Below are 24,241 nucleotides of genomic sequence, written 5' to 3'. Positions count from 1 at the left end.
TCTTTCGCCTAAGAAAGACGGCACAGCACGCTTATGTGTCGATTATCGGCGTCTGAACGCTGTAACAGTCAGATTCGTACCCTTTTCCGTCAGTCGACTCTGTCATGTATACGCATGGATCAGCAAAATTATTCACTACTCTGGACTGTAGCAGGGGTTTTCTGCAGAGGCCGATTGACGAGAGTGACATCGAAAAAACTGCATTCACTTGTCATAGGGGATTATTCGAGTTTGTCCGACTGCCTTCGGTTTATGCAATTCACCTGCTACCTTTCAGCGCGTGATGAATATAGTGCTCGGAGACGCGAAATTCAACTATGCAATGACATACATGGATGACATCGTGGTATTTTCAGAAAGTCTAGATGAACATCTGATCCATTTAACCACTGTTTTACAACGAATGCAGGCTGCAGGCATCACCATTAACCCCCGCAAAGTGCAGTTGGTTTCATGCAGAATCATCCTGCTTGGTTTCGTTGTTGAACAGGGCACAGTCCGGCCTGACGAGGAGAAACTGCAGGCCAAACTGCGGCTGCCACCACCGACAAACGTCAAGAGCTTGCAGCGATTCTTCGGCATGGTGGGTTTCTATCGCCACTCCATTCCAAACTGCGCGGACCTGGCAAGACCCCTTCATCAGCTTCTCCGGAAGGGTGCCCGTTGGTCCTGGACAGACAAGTAGCAGGGATAGAGTCGGGCGCTGTCAACGGCTATCGCCGATACTGCTCATATGCGGCTCCCGGACCTAAACCGGCCTTTTACAGTGCAGGCTGATGCAAGTATGGAATCTGTGCTGTTTTGCTTCAGCAGCACGAAGGGAAGCTTTGCCCCTTTGCATTTGCAAGGTGCACTCTCTCATCGCCGAAGCGAAACTACACGGTAACAGAAAAAGAGTGCTTGGCAATTGTACTTGCGCTTAAAACATTTGACATGTATTTGGATGGGGGTTAAATTTACAATTCAGACCGATCATCAGGCACTGTCCTTGTTGTCAAAGCTGCAAAACCCAGTCGGCCGTCTCCCGCTGGGCGCTCGCTCCTCAGAAATATAATTACAGGGTAGAGTACAAGAAAGGCACATTCAACAAGGCAGCCGACGCCCTGTCCCGAGCTCCGTTACCTGCAGATGGCGAGCAAGTACCGCAAGTCCTGGTGATCGCAGAAGCCGCTGATACCTGGGGCACGCTGGTTTCCCGTCAACAGTTGCTCGAAGCTCAGCTAAGCGATCCTCAGTGCATCCAGATACGAAAAGGCCTGGACAGCGCCAACCCTGCAGGAAGCACAGAGCCTACCGGCAGCTATGACTGCTACCTGGAAGCAGAGGATGGACTTCGCCTGAGATATATACCCGCTGCCGACACAGACAGTGGTGAGTCCCCATTTCGTGTTGTCGTACCGAAGAGCCTCCGCAAGCTCTTTTTAAAGTATTTTCACGACGCATGCCTTGCAGGCCACAGCGATGACAAGAAAATATATAAAAAGTTGGGTCGCATCGTGACTTCGCCCCGCATGAGAAAGGACGTCGTGGCATACGCCGGTACTTGTCTTACATGCCAGACAGCGAAGGCAAGGGGAGGTAAACAACCGGGCTTCTTGCAACCTGAGGAAAGCCGTTACCCGTGGGAAATTGTTGCCTGCGACGTAATGGGCCCTTATCCTAGATCTGTGAAAAGAAATCGCTACTTGCTAAATGGGTTGAATTACACCCGCTGCGTAAACTGGACTCGAAGGTAATCTGGGATAAACTCCTAGACGCATTCTTCGGTTCGGCTCCCCGCGCAGCTAATCACTGATAATGCGACGTATTTTAGGAGCAGGATATTTGCTGACACCCACAAAGCTCTTCGCGTGCAGCAGAAAAAGACTGCGCCCTACCATCCTCACGCCAACATCACAGAGCGGATCAACAGAAACCTGAAAAACATGCTCGTGACTTTTACGGAGCGTCACAAAGACAGGGATTCGCGTGTGCAAGAGATGGCGTTCGCCACAAAAACAGCAGTAAACCGGTCGACTGGTTTTACGCCGGCGGCTATACTTTTTGGTCGTGAGCTTCGATTTCCTATTGAACATGCCCTTACCTATGACTCTGAATTACCAGCTCCCAGTTATTCCAGGTTCACCCAGGATCTCTCCATTCCTCTCGCTGGAACCCTAAAGGAGGCGGGGGAGAACTTGGACCTCGCCTGCCTGGAGCACTGCGGCCAGTACAACAAAGGAAGGCGTCCTTTGCAGTTCGAGGTTGGGGATAAAGTGCTCCGCTGCTCGCACCCGCTAAGTGATGCCGCAGAAGGGTTTGCCGCCTCTCTCGCTCCTCGGTGGACTGGTCCTTTCATAGTAATAAAGCGTCTTTCGCGGCTCGCTTACATGCTTCGTCATGTGCAGGGTGGCCGGGAGACCGGGCCAGTCAACGTCGCCGACCTCAGAAAATACTACGAGCGGCCAGAAAGTGCCAAAGGCACTCCGTCTACCAGATGTGAGCCACGTGGACCATCGCCTGATGAATGTTACCAACCCAGCGGATGCCTTAAGCGGGCAGCTCCTCGGCAGCAGCATTGTTTTTGTACTCCTCCCAGTACTCCTCTTTCTTTCGTTCTTTGACGTCTCGGGAGGTCTTGAGGGGGAGGGGGGGAGGGGGGGGGGGGGCTCCGCAGCCCCTTTGTGTTTTAAACCACGCGCACGTTTTTCTATTTGTATTGCGTTTGCGCGGGCAGCGCGAGTGCGCATGAGTGCGCAGATAATCTTGGTGGCGGGATGTTAGCGGCGAAAAACGAGGGTAGATAAGCGCGTCGGAAACAAGGCGCGGGGCCTTTTTTGCCACGACGGGGAAGTCAGCACGGGGCAGGCAGCGAGCGGCATGGGCCAGCGGGGTGAGCACGGGCGACAGAAAGAAGGCCGGCGACATGAAGGAAGGAAGGAGCGCCTGCAGAAACGGCGTAGGCGTATTCGCGTGAGTTTCTGTCATGCGAGGAGCAATGTATCTTGTGCCGCCGTTAGAACTTTAACCCTATTGCTCGCCCTGTTCGCTCCGCAGCCTGTTTTGATCGCCGCTGTAAAGCCGTGACTTTTTTCCCGCTTCAGTGTTCTATTGTGGCGCGCATGAACAGCATGTTCTCAGCGCAGTAGCGCCTGATGTTGCTTCCTTCTAATAAGTGCTTGTATGTTTACCCGGAATAAACCGGTGTTTATAAGAGACTGGATTTTTCACTCGTCGGGCGAAATTATGGCTCGCGGACCCGTTTTTTACGCCTTTAACGGGCGTTTTTCAACGGGCACCTTTACGCCTGTAAACATTGCGATTTGAAACTCCGAGCGACGACAGGTACTGTCACGATCACAATATTGCGGGACGTGGGAGAGCGTGGCAAAACTGCGTTCTGCGCCTTCTAACGGCGCCCGTCCGCTCCAGTTACCCTCGCAGGCTTCTCTGTACCCTTACTCCTACCTTGCGCTCAGCAGACGCAGATCGAAACCGGCGCCAGGGGACGCTTTGATATCTAGCGATGAGTGAAGCGATATCTGCTTCACTCATCACAGCGGCTGGGGCACATGCTATCGCTAGATATCAAAGCGTCACCTGGCGGCGGTTTCGATCTGCGTCTGCTGAGCGCATGGTAGGAGTAAGGGTACAGAGAAGCCTGCGAGGGTAACTGGAGCGGACGGGCGCCGTCAGAAGGCGCAGAACGCAGTTTTGCCACGCTCTCCCACGTCCCGCAATATTGTGATCGTGACAGTACATGATCGGATTCAGATGTTTGGCACGATATTCAGGGATAAAATGTAGACAGCCGAAGCTGCAGCAAAAAGTGTCTATCGAGACTGTGAGAACTACGTTCTTTTCTTCACTCGTCAGATATTTTCTTTCGCCATTCATTGTGGCGACATGCCACTCAGATTAAAGTATTACGCATCGGAAGTCCCACCTCCCGCTCATTGATATATAGCTGCTGCTGTGGCGGTATTTCATTGCGTGCATGGCACAATGCAGCGCCATGCACTGGACAACGCTGTCAAGGAAATGCGGACAGAGAATGGAGGAGATCTTATAATGGAGGACGTGGAGGACATGTTATGTTGTATGGAAGCATGGGACTTCGGCCTTAACAGTGTCTAATGGACGGGCTTCCTTCAATTGATACGAAGTTTCAACACGACAGAAGTATCCCGCAATATGTGCGGACATAGTGAGCTTGTTGCTCTAAAAAAAGACAACGTGCGTTTATCGTAGGCATTCGTTCTCCAGAGAACGGCCGAGAATTTGTTTTATTTGATTGAAATTTCTGGTCTTCCGTTAGAATCCACAACATATTTATTTCGACCGTAGAAAGATTACCGCAGTCCAGTTCGGACAAGTGAACTGTGTGTAGACTGCGGCACCCGAAGTTTTTCACTGTAATAGTGCTTGCGGAGTGACGCTGCATCTCGCAAGGTAAGTATCCTAGGGTAAATAAACAGGAAATAAAGCCACAACTAAACACGCAATATAAGGAAACCCCATTGCCAACCGAAACAGCGTTGCAGGCGAGAAGGTTACTGCATCCACTCCGCGAGAAGTCTGCCCCCAAAAGTGTTCCCGCCGTATTGTACCCTCTGTTGTGACCGTGCATGGTCCGCGCTTGCGCGCCCTATTGTTCGCCTGTGGGCATGGTATGATATGTGCTGTTGGTGCAAGGGCTCTAAGTGAACCTGTTTCCATGAATCTGTTTGTGTGAGCCTGCTTTGCTTTGTCGAGACCCTGCAACTGCCAAATTGGCCCTGTCAAGGAAACTTCAAGAAAAATACAAAGAAATGTCGCCCTGTGGGAAATAGCCGGAAGTGCTTTTGTTCAACTGTTCACCCGTCCCGTCGAGAAGCGCTATTGTCAAGTGAGGAATGCCTATTGTCCAAAGGAGACGATCGGAATGACAGCATGACGAATACGGCCATTAGAGGATTTCCCGGGAATGCAGGAAAGATTTGCAATTGCCGGAAAGGGACAATGCTGGGAGCAGTATTCGTGACGCGCACGTACACTTGGGTTTCTGAGAAGGAAATCCACTTGCCGGAACCACCATGTCGAATCTTTGCAGAAGAATAGAAATGTACCTCCTCGCCGTTCCCAAGCTCTACCCGCCAACAAGTGACCACGCCCAACGAAACAATACCGGACCAGTCAGTGCATCAGACCATCAGTGCAGTGATGTGTTCGATTGGATGCCGATATCTGAGGGGCCAGGGTTTTATGGAGCTTATCATAGGAGGTAAGCCATTATGCAAGATGTAGAGGTAATCGGGAAAGTGCGATGCAGTGACCACAGGATGGTGAGGTCCCGAATTAGCCTAAATCTGAAGAAGGAACGCAACAGATTAGTAAGAAAGAAACCCATCAACGAATTAGCGGTGAGCGGGAGGGCAGAAGAGTTCAGGATCTCGCTACAGAATAGGTTTTCAGCTCTAACTGAGGATGGCGACATTACCCTAGAGGCAAGGAACAATAATTTCAGAGATATCATTACTGAGTGCGCGGTAGAAGTAGGCGGTAGGATAGTTAGAGAGGATACCGGTAAGCTGTCTAAGGAAACGAAAGATTTGATTAAGAAACGCCAGAGTATGAAAGCTTCCAATCCAACAGACCAGATCGAATTGGCCGAGATATCAAAGCTAATCAATAAGCGCAAGGTGGCCGATATAAGGAAGTATAACATGCAGAAAATTGAGCATGTTGCAAAGAACGGGGGAAGCCTTAAAGCGCTAAAGAAGAAATTGGGCATAGGCAAAAACCAGATGTATGCGATAAGGGACAAGGCGGGCAACGTCATCACTAATATGGAAAAGATAGTCAAAGTAGCCGAGGAGTTCTATACAGATCTCTACAGTAGCCAAAGTAGTCAGGACCGTAATGAGATTGGCGGTAGGGAAAAACAGTCAGACGTTCCACCAGTGACGAAGGACGAGGTCAAGAAAGCACTAGAAACTATGAAAAGGGGGAAATCAGCTGGAGAGGATCAGATAACTACAGATTTGCTGAAGGACGGGGGGGATATCGTGCTAGAAAAACTGGCCACCCTGTATACGCAGTGCCTGGTGTCATCGACGGTACCAGAACCATGGAAGAATGCAAACATTATCCTCATTCACAAGAAAGGGGACTCTAAGGACCTTAAAAATTACAGACCAATCAGCTTACTGTCTGTTACGTATAAGGTATTTACTAAGGTAATCGCTAATAGAATCAGGACAACCTTAGACTGCAATCAAGCAAAGGATCAAGCAGGGTTTCGGAAACGATACTCTACTATCGATCATATCCATACCATCAATCAGGTGATAGAAAAATGCTCGGAATATAACCAGCCCTTATACATAGCATTCATTGATTACGAAAAAGCATCTGACTCAGTTGAAATCTCGGCGGTGATGCAGGCATTGCGAAATCAGGAGGTAGACGAGCCGTACGTGAAAGTGCTGGAAGATATATATAGTGGCTGCACAGCAACCATAGTTCTGCATAAAGAAAGTAACAAAATTCCCATAAAGAAAGGTGTTAGGCAAGGAGACACAATCTCCCAAGTACTATTCACAGCTTGTTTAGAGGAAGTATTCAGAGCCTTGGAATGGGAGCAGTTAGGGATAAGGGTAGATGGAGAATACCTGAGTAATCTGCGATTTGCTGATGACATTGCCTTGCTAAGCAACTCGGGGGATGAACTGCAAATGATGATTGATGACCTAGACAGGAAAAGTAGAAAGGTAGGCTTGAAAATCAATATGCAGAAGACTAAGGTAATGTTCAACAGCCTCGGGAAGGAACAGCAGTTTACATTAGGTAGCGAAATACTGGAAGTAGTAGGCGAATATGTCTACTTAGGACAGGTAGTAACCGCAGATCCGGATCATGAAAAGGAGATAACAAGAAGAATACGATTGGGATGGAGCGCATTTGGCAAGCACTCGCAGGTTATGACTAGCAGCTTACCGGTATCGCTCAAGAGGAAAGTATACAACAGTTGCATCTTGCCTGTACTCACCTATGGGGCTGAAACTTGGAGGCTAACCTAGAGAGTTCTACTTAAGTTGAGGACAACCCAGAGGGCTATGGAACGAAAAATGGTAGGGGTAACATTAAGAGATAGAAAGCGTGCAGAGTGGGTCAGAGAAATGACTCAAGTTACCGACATTCTAGTAGAAATTAAGAAGAAGAAATGGACATGGGCAGGACATGTAGTGCGAAGAGAGGATAACCGATGGTCGCTGAGGGTAACAAACTGGATTCCAAGGGAAGGAAAGCGTAGCAGGGGGCGGCAGAAAGTTAGGTGGGCGGATGAGATTAAGAAATTCGCTGGGGTCAAGTGAATGCAGCTAGCACAGAACCGGGTTAAGTGGAGAAATATGGGAGAGGCCTTCGCCCTGCAGTGGGTAATCAGGCTGATGATGATGATGATCTGAGGGGCGTGCCCTGAAACTGGTTGGTCAGCATCTTCAGAGAGGGACTGGACATAGGGGGTTTTAAGGACGTTGTAGAGCACGAAATGAGGCTCTGAGCCCTGGGTAAACGGCTCATCCAGACGCTTCTCGCTATGAACTCTTAACGCTTGCCATTTATTTTGCTTATATACCTTTTTTTTTCATGTAAATAAGTTTTTTCAAAGTGCCATTAAACCTGCTTGTATATATTTTACCAACTTCGAAGATTCAATCCTTCATCAACCCGGAGTCTCTGCACGCTACCAAGTGAAGGCCGGGGCGACTTAGTCCCAGCGTCACGACAACTGGTGGCAGCGGTGGGGTCTGAATCTACAAGCCACAACATCTGGTGATCGGAGGTGGCATCTCAAGCAACAAGCAGGAGCAACAATCGGCCAACAAGAGAGCAGCTCGGAACATCGATCGCATGTGTGCGTGAGTGCTTGGCTTTTCTTCTGATGTGGACCAGGTTCTAGAACAGGGTTAGATTTTAGAACTGGTAAAGAGTGTTGAAACGCCTTTAGGTTTGGTAGTTTGCACAGTTGTTTTGGAAGTAGCCGACACTCGGAGCGATCATGGACCTACAAAAGCTGCAGAAACCGGAACTGTTGCTATTGTGTGAGGAATTGGGAATTGACACAAGTGGTTTGGAACGAAAACCCTTGATTTTAAAGGCAATCACTGATTTGGGAACCGATGATGAGGAGCCCAGTGAAGCATGGAACTTCATCGGACAAAAAAAGAAAGAGCGGGGAAAAGAGGAAAAGAGGCGTGAGCGTGAAATTGAGAGAGAAGCAAAAAGGCTGGAGCAAGAAATTGAGCTCCGGAAATTAGAAGTAGAGTTGAGCAAGAGGTCGGGCAATTGTCCCCAGCTAGCGGTACCTCTTCTCAACAAGGAGGCAGATTTCAAGATGTCAAAGTACATGCAGCCATATGTGATATCAGGGGATATCGGTCTGTATCTGGCTAACTTTGAGCGAACCTGCGAAAAACTGTCCTTCCAGCGAGACACTTGGTCTCAGAGATTATTGACGGTTCTGCCCTGCGAGGCAGCGGAGGTTGTCGCGCGGCTAAGCAAGGAGGACGCGGACAACTACGAGAGGGTTGCCTTTTGAGAATGTATAGGCTTAGCGCCGAGGCGTTCAGATAGCGTTTTCGGAACGCTACTAAGTCCAGGGACGAGAGTTACCCTGAATTCCTGTACAATTTAAGAGTCAATTTGGGCAAGTGGCTAAAGAGCACTGATTCCTACAGTGATAGGGACGCTGTAGTCGAGCGAATTCTTTTGGAGCAGTTTTATAACTGCCTCCCAGAAAAAAGAAATAAATTGGTTACAGGCCCGAGGCGACATTAAGTCGGCAACTGAAGCTGCCGAACTCATTGAGGAGTACGCTTCGCGCCGACAATTCAGCAACCCAGCAGTGGATAGGACCCGCAATCCCAAGTTTAGTGTGAATAACCGTCAGAAAAGGCACTTTGCTAGAGTTGCAAACGAAGAAAGGAGGGCTTCTTCAGACAAACTCCCTAGAAAGGAGGGTATGAGAAAAGTGGGGAAGTGACCAACGCGCAGAACACAAAGAACAAGCTTGGGGCTAGGAAGCCGCTCACATGCTTTAGGTATAATGAGCAGGGTCACATTGCCGTTAACTGCCGGAAAGAAAAGATTGCTTTCTCGTCTGTCAGTGACTGCGATGAAAACATGAGGCTTTTGGAACCCTACATGCATGACCTAGTAGTCAACGGGAAGCCCTGCAAGGTACTGCGCGATTCGGCCGCAACGATGGGTGTTGTCCATCCGGCGTATGTGTCGCCTTCCGACTATACAGGACAGTGTGCATGGATCCGCCAGGTAGTGGAGGAACAGAGTGTGTGCTTGCCAATCGCGAACGTGGTCATTGAGGGCCCTTTCGGAGAGTTAACAACCGAGGCTGCCGTTTCAGGAAAGCTTCCTAAGTGCTATCCGTATTTGTTTTCCAACAAATCGGACATGCTGCTGCGAAAGAGGGGCATCCTTTTCGGAGACAGAGTTGTGCAAGCTTTAACACGTTCAAAGGCGCGAGTACTAGCTACACTGCTCATTCCAGAAAATTCCACAGCGGAGGAAACGGCAGTTAAAACAGTGGTCGATGCGGAAGATAGCGGGTCAGAAAACTTTGAGAGCGAGGCATCTCAGATAAGTCAACTTGAAAGTGAGCTTGATGAGACGCGCAATGAGGACGTTCTTGAGAGTAACCTCTTGCCGCCAGTGTTTAGTAATCTCACGAGACTTCTAAATGGAACCCGAGATGACTTAGCTATGGAGCAAGTCAATGATCCCAAGATACAGGATATAAGGGAGCGCCACCGCGCCACTAAGACAACAAAGAATATTTCTTTCGAGATGAGAAAGGGAGTGCTGTATCGCTTATTCAAGGATAAGCGCGCAGTAGAGCGGGACCAATTAGTCGTTCCCCAAAAGTACCGCGAAGACTTACTGCGACTTTCCCATGGCAGCTCGTGGTCATGTCACCTTGGAATAAAGAAAACAAAGCAGAGGCTGTTGCAAGAATACTATTGGCCTGGATGTTTTAAGGACACGGAAAATGTTGTACGGTCATGCGACACGTGCCAGCGGGTTGGAAAGGTGCAAGATAAGTGGAAAGTTCCGATGGTGTTAGTACCAATCATTACCGAGCCGTTTTACCGGTTAGTAATAGATGTAGTTGGGCCACTTCCTGTGACAGAGTCAGGGTACCGTTATATCCTCACTATGTTATGCCCAGCCACAAAGTTTCCAGAAGCTGTTCCCCTGCGCGAGGTGACGTCCGAAAGTGTAGTGGATTCGCTGCTGTCAGTGTTTGCACGAGTTGGATTCCCTTCCGAGGTCCAAAGTGATCAGGGTAGCGTTTTCACAAGTGTCCTCACCACCTCATTTCTCGAGCGATGCGGCATTAAGGTAGTGCATAGCTCGATCCACCATCCGCAGAGCAACAGCGTAGAAAGATGGCATTCTGTTCTCAAACGAGTCCTGAGGGGACTGTGCTATGAAAACAAGCGCGAATGGGATACCTGCCTGCCTGCAGCACCTTTCGCTTTGCGGTCAGTGCCGCACGAATCCACTGGATTTAGCCCAGCCGAGTTGGTGCACGGAAGGTCACTGCGCTCACCTTTGCGAATGGTGCGCGAAGCCTGGGAGGGGCGCGGAGAAGGCCTAACAGTAGTAGAACTCATTCCGAACCTCCTGAATCGCTTACATAACTCTAAGGAACTCGTTGAGGCCAGCATGAAGTCAGCCCAGGCTCGTTCCAAAGTGTACTATGAAAAGTCAGCCCGTCAAAGGACGTTTCGTATCGGGGACCAGGTGATGTTGCTGAGAGGTTCAAGGCAGAATAAGCTCGAAGTACAGTGGGAAGGACTTGCTGAAGTCGTTGCAAAGCTTTCTAACACTAACTACGCAGTGAAAATCCCCGGTAGGCGTAAAGAGTGCGCTTGCATTGTATGGGCCATTCAAAAATTGCAGTTCTATCTTGGAGGGGCCAAATTCACCGTAGAGACGGACCATTGTCCCCTGGCTTGGCTGCAAACTGCGACATCGAAGAACAGTCGCCTTCTGAGGTGGAGCTTGATTTTGCAGCAGTACAATTTTGAAATAAGATACAAAAAGGGGAAGTTAAATGGGAATGCGGACGCGCTTAGCCGCTGTTTCTAAGCGGTCCCAGGTGCTCCTTACCATGAATCCAAATTGATACTCAGGTTCTTTTTTTTTTTTTTTTCGTGCGCTTGTATATATGTGACCATGTCAAACAGCACGTTTGGTTTTCTAGGCATACGTGGGTCCTGAGCGTCTTGAGTGTGGGCTTTTCTCGGACAACGATGGCAGTTTTCTTTTGACCTGGTCTCTTCAGACGGGAGCCGAGTGCTTGCTTAGACATGTGGTTGACTTTCAGAGACAGCTCAAGCAATTTGGCCTACAACAATCAAGACAACTCGACAAGCGACAGAAGGCTTCAAGCATTCATGTGCAGGCCATTAAGTCGTCTCTCCATGCAGCAGCTGCGACTGCTGCCCTCCGTGGCTCTTCTGGCAGGGGAGGAGGCTGTTGTGACCGTGCATGGTCCGCGCTTGCGCGCCCTATTGTTCGCCTGTGGGCATGGTATGATATGTGCTGTTGGTGCAAGGGCTCTAAGTGAGCCTGTTTCCATGAATCTGTTTGTGTGAGCCTGCTTTGCTTTGTCGAGACCCTGCAACTGCCAAATTGGCACTGTCAAGGGAACTTCAAGAAAAATACAAAGAAATGTCGCCCTGTGGGAAATAGCCGGAAGTGCTTTTGTTCAACTGTTCACCCTTCCCGTCGAGAAGCGCTATTGTCAAGTGAGGAATGCCTATTGTCTAAAGGAGACGATCGGAATGACACGTCCGCTGACTTACAGAAGAAAGGAGCATGACGAATACGGCCATTAGAGGATTTCCCGGGAATGCAGGAAAGATTTGCAATTGCCGGAAAGGGACAATGCTGGGAGCAGTATTCGTGACGCGCACGTACACTTGGGTTTCTGAGAAGGAAATCCACTTGCCGGAACCACCATATCGGATCTTTGCAGAAGAATAGAAATGTACCTCCTCGCCGTTCCCAAGCTCTACCCGCCAACAAGTGACCAAGCCCGACGAAACAATACCGGACCAGTCAGTGCATCAGATCATCAGTGCAGTGATGTGTTCGATTGGATGCCGATATCTGAGGGGCGTGCCCTGGAACTTGTTGGTCAGCATCTTCAGAGAGGGGCTGGACATAGGGGGTTTTAAGGACGTTGCAGAGCACGAAATGAGGCTCTGAGCCCTGGGTAAACGGCTCATCCAGACGCTTCTCGCTATGAACTCTTAACGCTTGCCATTTTACTCATATACCTTTTTTTTTCATGTAAATAAGTTTTCTCAAAGTGCCATTAAACCTGCTTGTATATATTTTACCAACTTCGAAGATTCAATCCTTCATCAACCCGGAGTCTCTGCACGCTACCAAGTGAAGGCCGGGTCGACTTAGTCCCAGCGTCACGACACCTCCCTTAGCGTAACAGGGCCCGGAAAGGCAGCAGAAAAAAGCGTGGGGCCCTCTCTCATTGAAGTGTGCCTTTGTCCGGAACGCGCAGACACCAAGCGGAGGAGAAAGGTACTCTTAACTACAGAACTCTAAAGTTATTCAGATGCCGGACTTTCGAAGCTACTTCTCCTTTTAATATGTGGCACCACTCGGAGGTCCACCGTGTGATGCCCGCATAACAGGGAAGTCGCGGTTAGAACTTTCTCGGAACTGGAAAAACACGAGCAGCATAATTTGTGTCCGAAGAGCGGTATCTCGCAGTGTAGCAGAGAACGTGTCACAAAACCTCACCAGCGCTCGGTGCGCTAACAAGGAGTGTCGACATCGAGTCGCCGCTTTGCCGTGGTTATCGCGCATAACAGCGTTCGGGGCTCTATCAGCTCGCGCGGATTGGTGTGCTAACAAACTACGCTTTGCTGTACTGTTTTTCTCTTATAGTACACCATTCACACGCAGAACTCCTTTTTCTGACTGAGCTGGCTATTCCATGAACAATGAACTCTTAGATTGGGCATGCGAACTCTGCGAAATTCGGTGTAGGAATAGCATGTCTTGTGATCCACTGCAAACGGTAAGGCTGTTGGCCTGTTCAGTTCGCAATTCTATCGATGTGCTGTCGTGAACAATAATGTAGAGAAGTTTTTGAAGATATACCTCTAAAACACATATATTCGCGGTGGTTCAGAGGGTAGGGCATTTCACCACTGTGCACAAAGATGCGGGATCGAATCCTGACGCGGCGGCCGCTCTTAGATGGAAGCGGAAAGCAAAACGCCCGTGTGGTGTGTGATGTTAGTGCAAGTTACAGAACTGCAAATAATCGAAATTTTCGGAGCTTTCCACTACGGCGTCTATTATACCTGAAGTCGCTTTGGGACGTGAAACCCCATAAACCAATCCAATTATATCGATTAAGGCGACGTTGTGCGCCACGTCAGCAGTTTTCATCCATTTCGAGAAGTTCCTTATTGGCTGGTTGGTTTTGATGTTATTTCTTCTAAAACGTTCACATTACAACGCGCATTATTAGAAAACGTGTCAGGCGCTGTCGCAGACGTGCAAAAGTAGGTCTCTACCTTCAGTTCCCTTCCGGGTCCCGAATTTTACACTGTGAGCTTGAGGCACCAGGTAATACCTTCGTGTGGGCCACTCAGTGAGGCATCATGGAAATGTGCAGTGCTATGAAAAACGGACACAGGACACATGGAAGGACAGAACTAGCGCAGTGTTGTTGTTCCGTCAACCCACCACCCATATACCTCCCCGAACTTCCCATAGGCCCTACCTGCGTCAGCCTGTAGTCTTCAGAAAGCCCCATTCATCACACACCCAGGAGCCTTCTGATACCACGTACATACGGTGAAACCAAATTGAAAGAAGCAGAATCTCTGTACAGGACCCGTAAACGGCTGGAACAGACTAATAGAAGTGAATACACACCATATGTAGAATAGTGGTCGGCAATAAACATCTTTTCTCTGTTCTTTCCAAGTGGGGAGAATAGACATCCAGAACATTTTTGCTATGCAACTTCAATGGTCACGTCTTGCTTTGGTGATGGAACACGTAATTAACGCCAGACTAATGCAATAGCTGCTATGAGAACTGTTTAATGATGTTTTACCTCATATTATGCATGTGGTGTTCGCGACTTTACTGCAGAAAGTGAGAACTGAATCCTCGCAGATCATGTAGCCCTGCTGGCCCTGCCAAGTGAATACTTATATGCGTCATTTTGCAGCCAGTGAAATTTGTTTCCAGGCGCTTGTACACGAACAGATCATGTTCATCTTCTCTGTATTATGCAAGGTAATTATGCTCTTCAGCGTCCTTGACTTCACACTTTTACAATGCGTTGTAGACCGAGCTCATATTTTGCTAAGCAAGCTGCAAACTCCAGTACGTACTGTGCGGGCCACCCGTGTACGCCGTGATGCTGCACGTTCGTATTTGTCACAGCAGGCCACACGTGCACCTTCAAATACAAGCATCGCAAAGACGTAAGTTTTGAAGTGTGGCGCGAACACCCCCATGGATTTTGTACTGCAGACAATATGCGTTATAAGAAAAATATAATATTGGCGAAATATTACTTTCATGGCGCCACAGCAGCAGCTATATATGAATGTGCGGGAGGTTAAATTTAATTAAGAATTAAATTTATTAAAAGCACGCGTTTTAGTGCGGCGGCAACATTGTCTCGTACATAACAAATAAAAATAGCATTTACAAGATCAGTTATTTCTCATTTATTATAGTTATCTCTGTGCGTACATAATCATGTGCTCACCTGCCTGCCTTTGCTTATTATGCACTGCAGAGAGGAGCCTCCCAGCATGGTGTCATCTGTGTGGGCAGCATAACAGTGAGGGTAACAGTGATATATAAAAAGCGAGTTGAGTACCCGTGCTAGCTAGCTCCTCGCTTTCAAAGCGTACTGTTCGAGCTCAAGTACCATCCCAAATAAAAGGGTTATGTTAACTGAAGTTACTTCTTGACACCTCCAGCTTTGTACACGGAAGGCTGAGTCGTGTTGTTGAGTAAATATAGCGTTCACCTGGTTTTGAAAAAAAAAAAAAAAACTGCTCGGAATGCGAGAGTTCTTTTGTCCTCGATGTTGTGGAGGGTGTTTATGCACCGGCTTATGTGCATAACCACATGCGTCCGCAGTTTTCCATTGCAATGCGGTAGTCACCACGTCAGCTGCACCATATCTAACAACGGGTGGTTTCGGTTGCTATGGCCCCGTGACCAGTGTGGTATTCGATGCATGCTGATGGTAGTGGATGTAATTGCAGATGGCTTAACAAAAGTTGTTTTCTGGGTCACCTAGCACAACATAAAAAAATTTGAAAGAGCTCGGAAAGATAATGACGAGAAAAGTAGAGCGTTTGACTTCTGTCATCCCTGTCTTTCTGAGTGCTCTTAAATTTGTTACTGTATATTGCAGAAGAAGGTGGGCTGCTCCTATGGTTCTAGCTTCTCCACCTGGAGCAAGGTGAAATGTCTGGGATTCTGGTGCCAGAGCGGTGGCGCGTTTCTATCATGAGTGGTCATCCAACGACTCAAATCAAATCAAATCAAATCAGATTTATTTTCCAACAAGTGGATGGTCGCCTGGGCTAAAAGCTGTACAAACAGCTTGACAGAGGCCCAGGAGATCAAAAAACCAAGAAACCAATTCAAAAGCCAAACACTGGATTTCAGTTGAGTTTATTGAAGTTTAGACAAGATACAATTGTATGGGTGACGAAAGATAAATATGACTCGCATGGATTTCCTGATAAGGCCTTAGACCCGCTGTATTCATAAAGCCAGAGCTTGGACATATAATGCAAATACAATATGATAGACAGAACACACAATATTACAGGAAGACCGCAAGGATTTGTCACAGAATCGAAATTGAGATAAGAAATCTCAAATACGTTCACTTGCCAAAGCGAAAGGAGAAATACCTTAAGAAGTAGTACATGATCTTCTAAACAACAACAAATATGCAGACATTGCTGTGTTATACACACGAGCTGGAAGAGGAAATCGTACGTTTGCGAGGATACGGACACTCGACGTTCGCGGAATGCCCATGTTGGCAGAACATAATTCAAGAAGAAAATCTTCCCCTGTTTTCGGAAAGCAGACATAGAAAAACATGTTTTCATGACATCGATGAGGTCAGGGTGGACAAGTTGCGGAACTCTGTAAATCAGCTTCTATGCAAGGCTTGCTTTCCAATGGAAAAATCTTTTACCAGACGACACTTGCAGTCATCGTGGAAAAAAAAAAAAAAGAAAAAAAAAGCAGGCACCTCGGACCACGACGAATGGGCCGAACTAAGACACTGAAGGAGCAAGGCGCTGGACAATCTCCATAGTGGTCATACCATTCATCGTCTATCTTACATATGCAGAGGTGGTATTCAAACATTGTACTCTACTGATCCCTCTCCCCGAGTCATCTTGAAATTGAATGGAGACATTCCTGAATTTACTTAGTAAAGAGAGCTTCCATCTGCTCGTTTCTTCGAATAATGCGGGAGTGGCGTTTGGGAACGAGAGCTTTCTGTTGGAAAACAAGCCTTGCAGAGAAGCTGACTTACAGTGTTCTACATGTTGTTCATTGTGTTCCATAATTCGTCTTGCATTTATTTTTGACAAAACCGGGTTCCTAAATTCGTAGTGGCTCATGCATTGTATATTTCGAGATGAATATGGCAGGATCAAGTAAAATCTGAATTCCACTTACACTAAGGGGTCGAAGTAGAAATCGATCCAGGACAAACCGGAATAGCGCTGCGGCTTTCAAAGACCTGGAAGCGCCATCAGCTGGCTTCCTGAAGAGCAGGAAGTTGTTTGTACTTGCTGACAACGAGCGTTCACCGACGCGTATTTAAGACAAGCGATCGCGCTTATTCTTTTTTGTATCGAATTTAGGGCGGACGGGGTCTGTAGCGTGGTGCATGCCAGCAAAATGGACTCAGGCACGCACCTATGAGGATATTTTGTTTTTATTTCCATCTGTCTTTTGCTTTCAAAGTAGCACTCAATTCCTGATATGTCCTGTAGGGCTGTATGGAGAGCAAAGTTGCTGTAGCAACAGAAAGCCGTCACGCTCTTTTGTACCACTGATTTTCGTCTCCTCTCGGAAAATGTCGAGGAACTATGGCTACTGAACCTACATGCAAGGCTGGATGCGTTTGTGTGTGCGTGTGGGGGAGGGAGGGGGGGCAATCTACGACTCGAAAACCACGCCAACAGGAGCACCATCAAACAAAATAAAGAGGACTCAAGCGCACATGGGCAAGAGCGCGCTTTGTACGGTTCCTGGCGAACCCATCGGGGCAAGAGGAATTCACGAAAGCAGTATTTACTTGTACCCCGTGCTTGTACCTGTCATTAACGTTTCTCCTCCTCAGGACCATTGTGCCCGCTCTCGGACCCTCGCTGAGGGTGGGAAAGAACTGAGGAAAGAAACAACAATGAAAGAATAGGAAGCGAAGGGGCGACGACAGAAGCTGCGGGAGACAGGTGGGTGGGAGGCGGGGGAGGGGGTGCATGCAGTATGAACAACGACTCGTCATACCGGCTTCGTCTGAAGCCCTTCCCTCAGACAGCTAGGCAGGCCCTCTCTTGCTTCTTCGCTGCGCGAGAGAAAGGGAAGAGGCCTCACGCCATCGCGCGAAGCCTCTCAAGGACGGCGACTGCACACCTCCGCGGGGGCTCGCCGCTGCAGACGAGGGGCTCGCTCTACGTAGACGACGTGTGCGTGTTTTCTGTACGTGCGGAGGGCAGCGAAGTGGTGGGACTGCGTCAAGACAACGGTAAGGTGTGTGAGTGCGCCCATTGTCAAAAGCAAGCTGCTCAGTTGCGTCGACTTCTCTGGCTGCGGATTACCGGACTCTGAAGAGGCGATAAAAAGAAAGGTGCGCGGTTCTGCTTTTCAATCCCTACCGTTATTTTCAGATTCGCTAACTATAGTTTGTTGCGGCGCACCGGCCGATCGCCTGCAGTGGAATGATAGCCATCTCCATGGTTGCGAATTCCGCCTGCTTCGTAAAAGCGCGCGAGGGGGGTCGGCGTCTGCAACGCAGGCGTTAGCCAATCACCCCTGACGCTGAGCGCTTACTAGTTCAAATGGTATTGTTAAGCCGCTAGAAGTTTGAAACAGAATACGGCTGGCCCGGAAGCCCAGTCGGGCAGGGACTTGAGCTGTTTCGCCGGACCCGGGTCGGGCCCGGGCTTAACGTTGCTTGCCCGGGTGGGGTTTGCGCCCTTACATACAGGGCCGACGTCCGGCTTTTGATTCGCTATTGTAGTTTAAGTACACATTGCGCATTACAGCAGGCACAAAGATTAAATGCGTGGTACGCGCTGGGAAAAAAATTTGGGAACTTCTACCCCGCCGCAGAGGCTCTGGGTACCCAGATTCGGTCCAGACCGCGTTTCGATTGCAGCGCAAAGCTTGGCGTCAATGTAGTATGCGTTGTCAATGCACGTTAAAGAACCTCACGTGGTTGCAATTTTTCGGACCCTTCCACAAGGCTTCTCTCGTAGCCTGAGTTATCTTGGGACGTACAGTACGTTCCACTGTTATAGGGAACGAGGGATTATTTGGTGTAAGCAATTTACAAAGCGCTGTGCCGATAACATAGCTAGAATGGGCGGCCTTATGTACATGCCCGGGAAGAGCAGCCAGCCATGCTTACTGCGCATGCATCTTAGCGATCGTTTGTCGCCCGCTTTCTTGGCAGTGCTTTGTAAAGCCCGCCGACCACGCTGTCTTACGTTCCATTTAACAGTTGAGCGTATTGTACATATGCAAGACGTTTTGCTTTTCGTCCTTATTGAAAGACAACCAGACCAGCTAAGAATTCAACCCGTGAACTCGTGTTAGAAACATTCCATGCCACTGGCCACGGGGTCGCTTTAATATTTAGACACCGCGCGGGCAAGGAAATATGATTCATTAAAAATATTGAAGAATCACAAAGCAGTTTATTACATGCAACCTTTTTTCATTTGACTCTGGGCCTTCCGAGTTCCTACCGCTGCCAGCCAGGCGAACACCCTCATTGCACTTCCTTTTGAATTAAAATAAGATCATATTGTTTCAAGCGTCACTGTGAATCGAGCTATTTTGTCGGTCAGTCCTTTATTTGTGTTGCAAGGGCATAATCTGCTTACAGTGAGTGACTTTAAAACTCCTCAGTTAATTGAAGAGCTTTAAGTAATTAACCTCATGAATTACTGTGAGAGCGCGCTGGGTTTCACTCTGAGCTTTGCAGATTGGGCTGGGGCCACTAGAGCGATAATTTTGACGGGTCCGGCTTGAAGCCGAGGGCCTCGAATTCAAGCCCGTACAATGCTCTGGTTTGGAACACTGCACGTGATGCTTATAGGCCCGCGTACGTTTGCCTGCTCTGCGCGTGTCACAAACGGACTCGAGCAATAACTATTCCTTACGCGTTATGGGTAACCTAATCTCGCCGGCGCTAGACTTTCAATGTAATCTCGATATCTAGACTCTATATTGTTGCGGACTGTCGACCGGCAGCCGAGCTGTCTTTGTGTGCAGACGGTCAGTATTCCCTATTGCAGGGTATACGTGTTAAGGACAGTCTGCATGAGAGCGAGGATTGCGTTTTGGTATGAGGATTCAACATCCACCGCATTGCGGCCTTATTCCTCGCTGTTGTTATGAAATCGTTCACACGGTTGTTGAGTATCGCTAATGAATTGAAATGAAAAAGTGGCGGTATGTCAAGTACGCGGTGGAAAAGAGCCATTGATTTCTGAGCCACGACGCGAGTGTGGTCCACACGGTGGCCTCGCTGATGAACTTCCCATCAGGCGCATATGCGGAGGAACATTTCTTCGCGGGAGAAAGGTGGTGGGAGTGGGAGAGAACACATTTGATGTTCGCATTACTTAAAAGGGGTCGTAAACAGCGAGCACAGACACAGACGTCTTTCACGAGAGCACGTCACGAGGCCACGAACTCGTTCATTGGAATCGAAAGTAGCAGGGTGTCTTTTAGCTAACGGTGCCATCATCAACTCACTGAACCTTGTCTGACGCGGTAGTTCACATACTCAGCCCGTCAAGGGCCCCAATCTTCCTCGTACTTCAAAGGTGGACTCGCTTCCTTTATTAATTCGTAAACATTGTATGTAGGCGGGCTTGCCGGAGCTGTGAAAGAGGAACTAGTTGGCATATCGGAAAAAGAATAGTACCATCGGATAGAGCGTAAAGGAATGGTGTGCAAGTGACAAAATGGTCAATGTGGGTTAAGTGGTTTACAGGAAAGGAAAGGCCCAGTATCAGTCATTTGCGGAATCCTGCTGACACATCTCGCGGACAACACAGCAACGCCCAGGCTCACGGATTTCTCCAGTGCAGATTCTGCAGTGATCTCGCAAATTTTTTTTTGGTTCGATCATCCTGTCGCACAACGTTTGTAATCGGTAGAATTTAAAATTCAGCCTCTCGCGACTGAAAGGATTCAGTTATGGAGCGGTGCCGCCGTTTTTTCGACGCCTACGAGGAACGATCCTGCCATTGGGCAGTGCACGTAGACGCATTTTCGGCATCAAATTCATACACTGCATATAACTGCCTTTGGCGAAATGTTCGTGGCGGACACGCTGGCTGGGACGACCACCAGTGTGTAGCACGGGTGTTACAGTAGTAGCTGATGCTGTAGGCGCGGAGATACGCGCGTAATTCTCGGAGCTTTTTGATGGACGCGCCGTTGCGAATAATTGGTGGCATATAGCCGGAACTGCGTCTCTCCGCACACGTTTCCCACACCGTCTCTCGTTCCATGCACGCTTTCGTAAGCAGCAGGATGCGCATTAAGCCGGAACGGTTCAGAGGCTGCGCATGTTCGAGAGAAAGACAAACTTTATTTTCGTGGACAGCGAGCAGGAGACAAGTTCGAGAACAAATATCCCGGCGCGAAGATGGAGCATATATGCACGTCCCTTCACAGTGGACCTTTTCCAAGAGCTCTACTGCGCACGCACGAAGCCTCCTAGGCCGCCATTCTCGCCGGGATGCCACGCGCAAGTAGGGGCACACTGTAGTAGGGGGATGGACTTCGCTGCATGTGCTTTTCCAGGAAACGACGCCCCTCGTTTCATCTACGCGACGAACTGCTGCACAATAATTGCGTGCAGTGCTAGCATCTAGCTTCTAGGCCTTCGGAAGGGAATCATTGTATTGTCCCCGCCTACCCTATAGCTTGCCTCAACAGAGAAGACACGGCCAGGTTATCCAGCTTCTTGTTGTCATTGTGATGGTTTAATAGAAAGTAAGAAAAGAGGGGGGGGTCAATGTATGTTCACTGATGACGCACGTGTCTCTGCGGAGGCTAATTGAGACCAGCCATGCATTCAGCTACTGTTTGGAAAATAAGCCCACCCCACTACTAGGAACAAATTTCTGCACAAATCCACGATAACCCGTCCCGTCAATCGCACTTTGTCTGGCGGACACAAGAGGGGTGCGCTACTGAAAGATGGTCCACTGCTTGGTCTCTTAACGGCTCCCCCTCTCTTGTCTGTGCTGTCTGCGACGGAGTGGTCATAAAGGATACGTTGATTCATGACATAAAAGAGCATCGGTGTAGCCAACCAGAGAGAAAAAAAGAGCAAGACTCTTAGATGAGACCGACCGCATCCATAATTGCGGTGACACGTGCTTGATTTCTACGCCATAAATTGTCGTTTCTGAACCAGTCCGTCGCTGCGAAAGAAGGCCGCGTGAACTTTGTGGTGCCTCGCAAGATTATCGGCTTGGGATAGTTGGTTTTTTATCCGTGATATAATGGAAAAACAAAGAAAAAAAAAACTTCCACGTTGCTCTTACGTTGTCTTTACATTCCGTTGTCACCTTTCTTAAATTTCTTTAGTTGCTTGTTTGCACGTGTCACTTATTATTATACATTGCCTGAAGGAATCGACAAATATTGGTCGATAGTCGGCGCAGTCTCCTGACACTTTCTTCTCCGGTCTCTGTTTCTCGCCTTTTCCGAACCTCCAACGTACTTCCGCATAACTTCTTCTTGGACCTCGCGCATAAAATACACGCGGTGCGTGAGCCGCTTTGCGCGCACCGCCTGCGCACAGCACAGCGCGAGTTCAGTGAACGTCCCATTTCATGCGCTCTCCCCCCGTCGTTGTAGTGGACGCTAATGACGGATTGGAATGCCCGTCGACCCGTTTTCTCAACCCCTCCCCTCGCCCGCTCTTTTCTTCGTTCTGGCAGCGGTCGAGTTCTCTGACAGGTATAACAACAGGCTGCCTTCGCAAGCGAGGCCACCGTGTGCGCTGCCCCGAGGCATCCTCGCTATGCGGCTTAGCGAGCTGCCACTTCTGCAATATCGTGTTGCCTTGCCACACTTGTATACCCAGATAGCATCGTCGGTGCACAGTTAACAAGGGTTAAATTCAAGAGGTTAAACACCTCTCCAACTGATCTAACCATCTCGCCCTCTTGCCTCGCTCAAACTAATCAGTATTCCCCAGCACCTCCAATACTCTGTATTATATCGTAGATTCCTTTTGGATTCCATTCCGGTTTTTTGATATTTGCATTTTGGGGTTAGATGAAGCGTAGCCAAGCCCCCGTCATCACTGGCCTTGAGCCAACCACGAAGAGAGAGCTCGGAGTGAGGAGCCGCGGGAAGCAACTCATAAAATTGCAAAAAAAGAAAGATATGAATTGGCAATGGACTCGGTTTATTATACAAACCCAGATCTGTTAACCTGCAGTCCATTGCAGTTCTTTCATCCATTCAGTCAGTCCAGAGGAGTGGACAACCTCGGAACTATATATTGTTATGCATTGAGAGACGTTTCCTGCCTTACAAAATACAAGAATGTAATTTTACGTACGTGCAACTTTCCTGAGTAATCTCTACTTTTACGAATCCATACTGTACGTAGAAGTGCTGCACCAAGCGGCGCAAATTAAAATAATAATAATAATAATTTGAAGCGCGCACCTAAAGATAGCGCAGCCGATATCGATTTTCATTGGGTCCGTTGCCTTGGCAACGCGTCATCGCCACTCTCCTTCTGTCGGCACCGCTACTGCATGCAGACGGTCTCGCGCAGCGACTGAACCGAAAACCGTCTCGATATATATATAAAAAAATAATAAGTTGGTGAATCAGTCCACTGTCATTTTTAAGTCACCTTGAAGTCTAAAAAGGCAACAACTTCTGCACAGAAGATAATTAGGCTTTTTCCTGGTGCCGCATTGCAGGCGTGTTGCAGACGGGAAGGATTTCGCAGACGATACTCGCATCCATTTAGCAGACGACACGAGTGCCGCGCCTCAAGAAACGTGCCTCGAAATCGAAAGCATTGCTGCCACGTAATTCTGCGCTTTGTTTCCGCGGATGCGTTGATGCCATAAAAATAAAATACTTATAATAATATATTACACCTGAAAATTGTTTTCACCATATACCCATTTTTTTCGAAGCTCTAAGGTTCGTAAAGTGGTTTGATTCAACCAACATCGGCTTGGCGGCGTTCCAAACGTCGTCGCTGCTTGCGAAATGAATGGTCGGCGCCGGCAGATCAGCCAAGAAAGGCGATCGTCCATAGCGTGAGCTGAAACTTGAACACCACGAAGGAAGTCGCTGAAAGGCCGCGCAGTATACTTTCTTCCCTACACACACACCTCTTCTCTTCAAGCGTCACCGAATAGTGGACCACATTCATATCGCATCGCTTGAAGAACGCATCGCATGACGCATACCAGGTACGGCTGCGAGATGTTACAACCGTATTTGCTTTCCATTTTCAGTAATGCAGAAGCTCTGTAGAATTCCCGGGAGGAAAGCTGTCCCCAGCTTTTCTCTGCCCAGTCGCTTCTTTCCTGTTTATCCGCATACGCTCCTCGTGTCGGCTGCATTCTTCGCTTCTTTTACTTCATTTCTATTCCCAGAATCAGGCTCCAAGGCCGACAGGGAATTACAAGACCCGTGTGTCAGAAATGTGGAATGCATTTCATTTCCCTTTGCTGCAGCGAAGTTTCCGCTTTGGCAGAATTTATTCTTTTTTTTTTCTATAGCGGGTTCTGCAACTTTTTTTTTTTTTTCTCACTGAACTCTTTTTAAAATCACTTCCCTGCGTAAAACTTGCAAATAATCTGCACACGCCACGTGGCTTAATTCTAGTTCCTTTCTGTCCGTTTGCAGATTTCTT

At 48.5% G+C, this 24,241-nt stretch overlaps 1 protein-coding gene across 3 annotated transcripts in view; it reads left to right on the top strand.

Moving 5' to 3' along the window:
* The first annotated feature begins 2,818 nt into the window (after positions 1-2,818).
* The window catches only part of Tdh (L-threonine dehydrogenase), an 83,355-nt gene continuing 61,932 nt past the window's right edge, over positions 2,819-24,241 (top strand). The window contains exon 1 of one of the 3 annotated variants that reach the window (XM_084578224.1): positions 2,819-2,952. In XM_084578224.1, coding sequence (XP_084434350.1) covers positions 2,860-2,952 — 93 coding nt within the window. In that variant the 5' untranslated portion in view covers positions 2,819-2,859. Of the gene's footprint in view, positions 2,953-17,789; positions 17,945-23,652; positions 23,796-24,241 lie in introns of those variants that run through there. The other 2 variants (XM_084578227.1, XM_084578228.1) reach the window with 2 other exon arrangements.

This window comes from Amblyomma maculatum, chromosome 9, assembly GCF_055883805.1.
Source record: "Amblyomma maculatum isolate TAMU_Amacu chromosome 9, ASM5588380v1, whole genome shotgun sequence".
NCBI lineage: Eukaryota > Metazoa > Arthropoda > Arachnida > Ixodida > Ixodidae > Amblyomma > Amblyomma maculatum.
The sequence above is the reverse complement of the archived record's forward strand: the minus strand, read 5'-3'. Positions and strand labels throughout refer to the sequence as shown.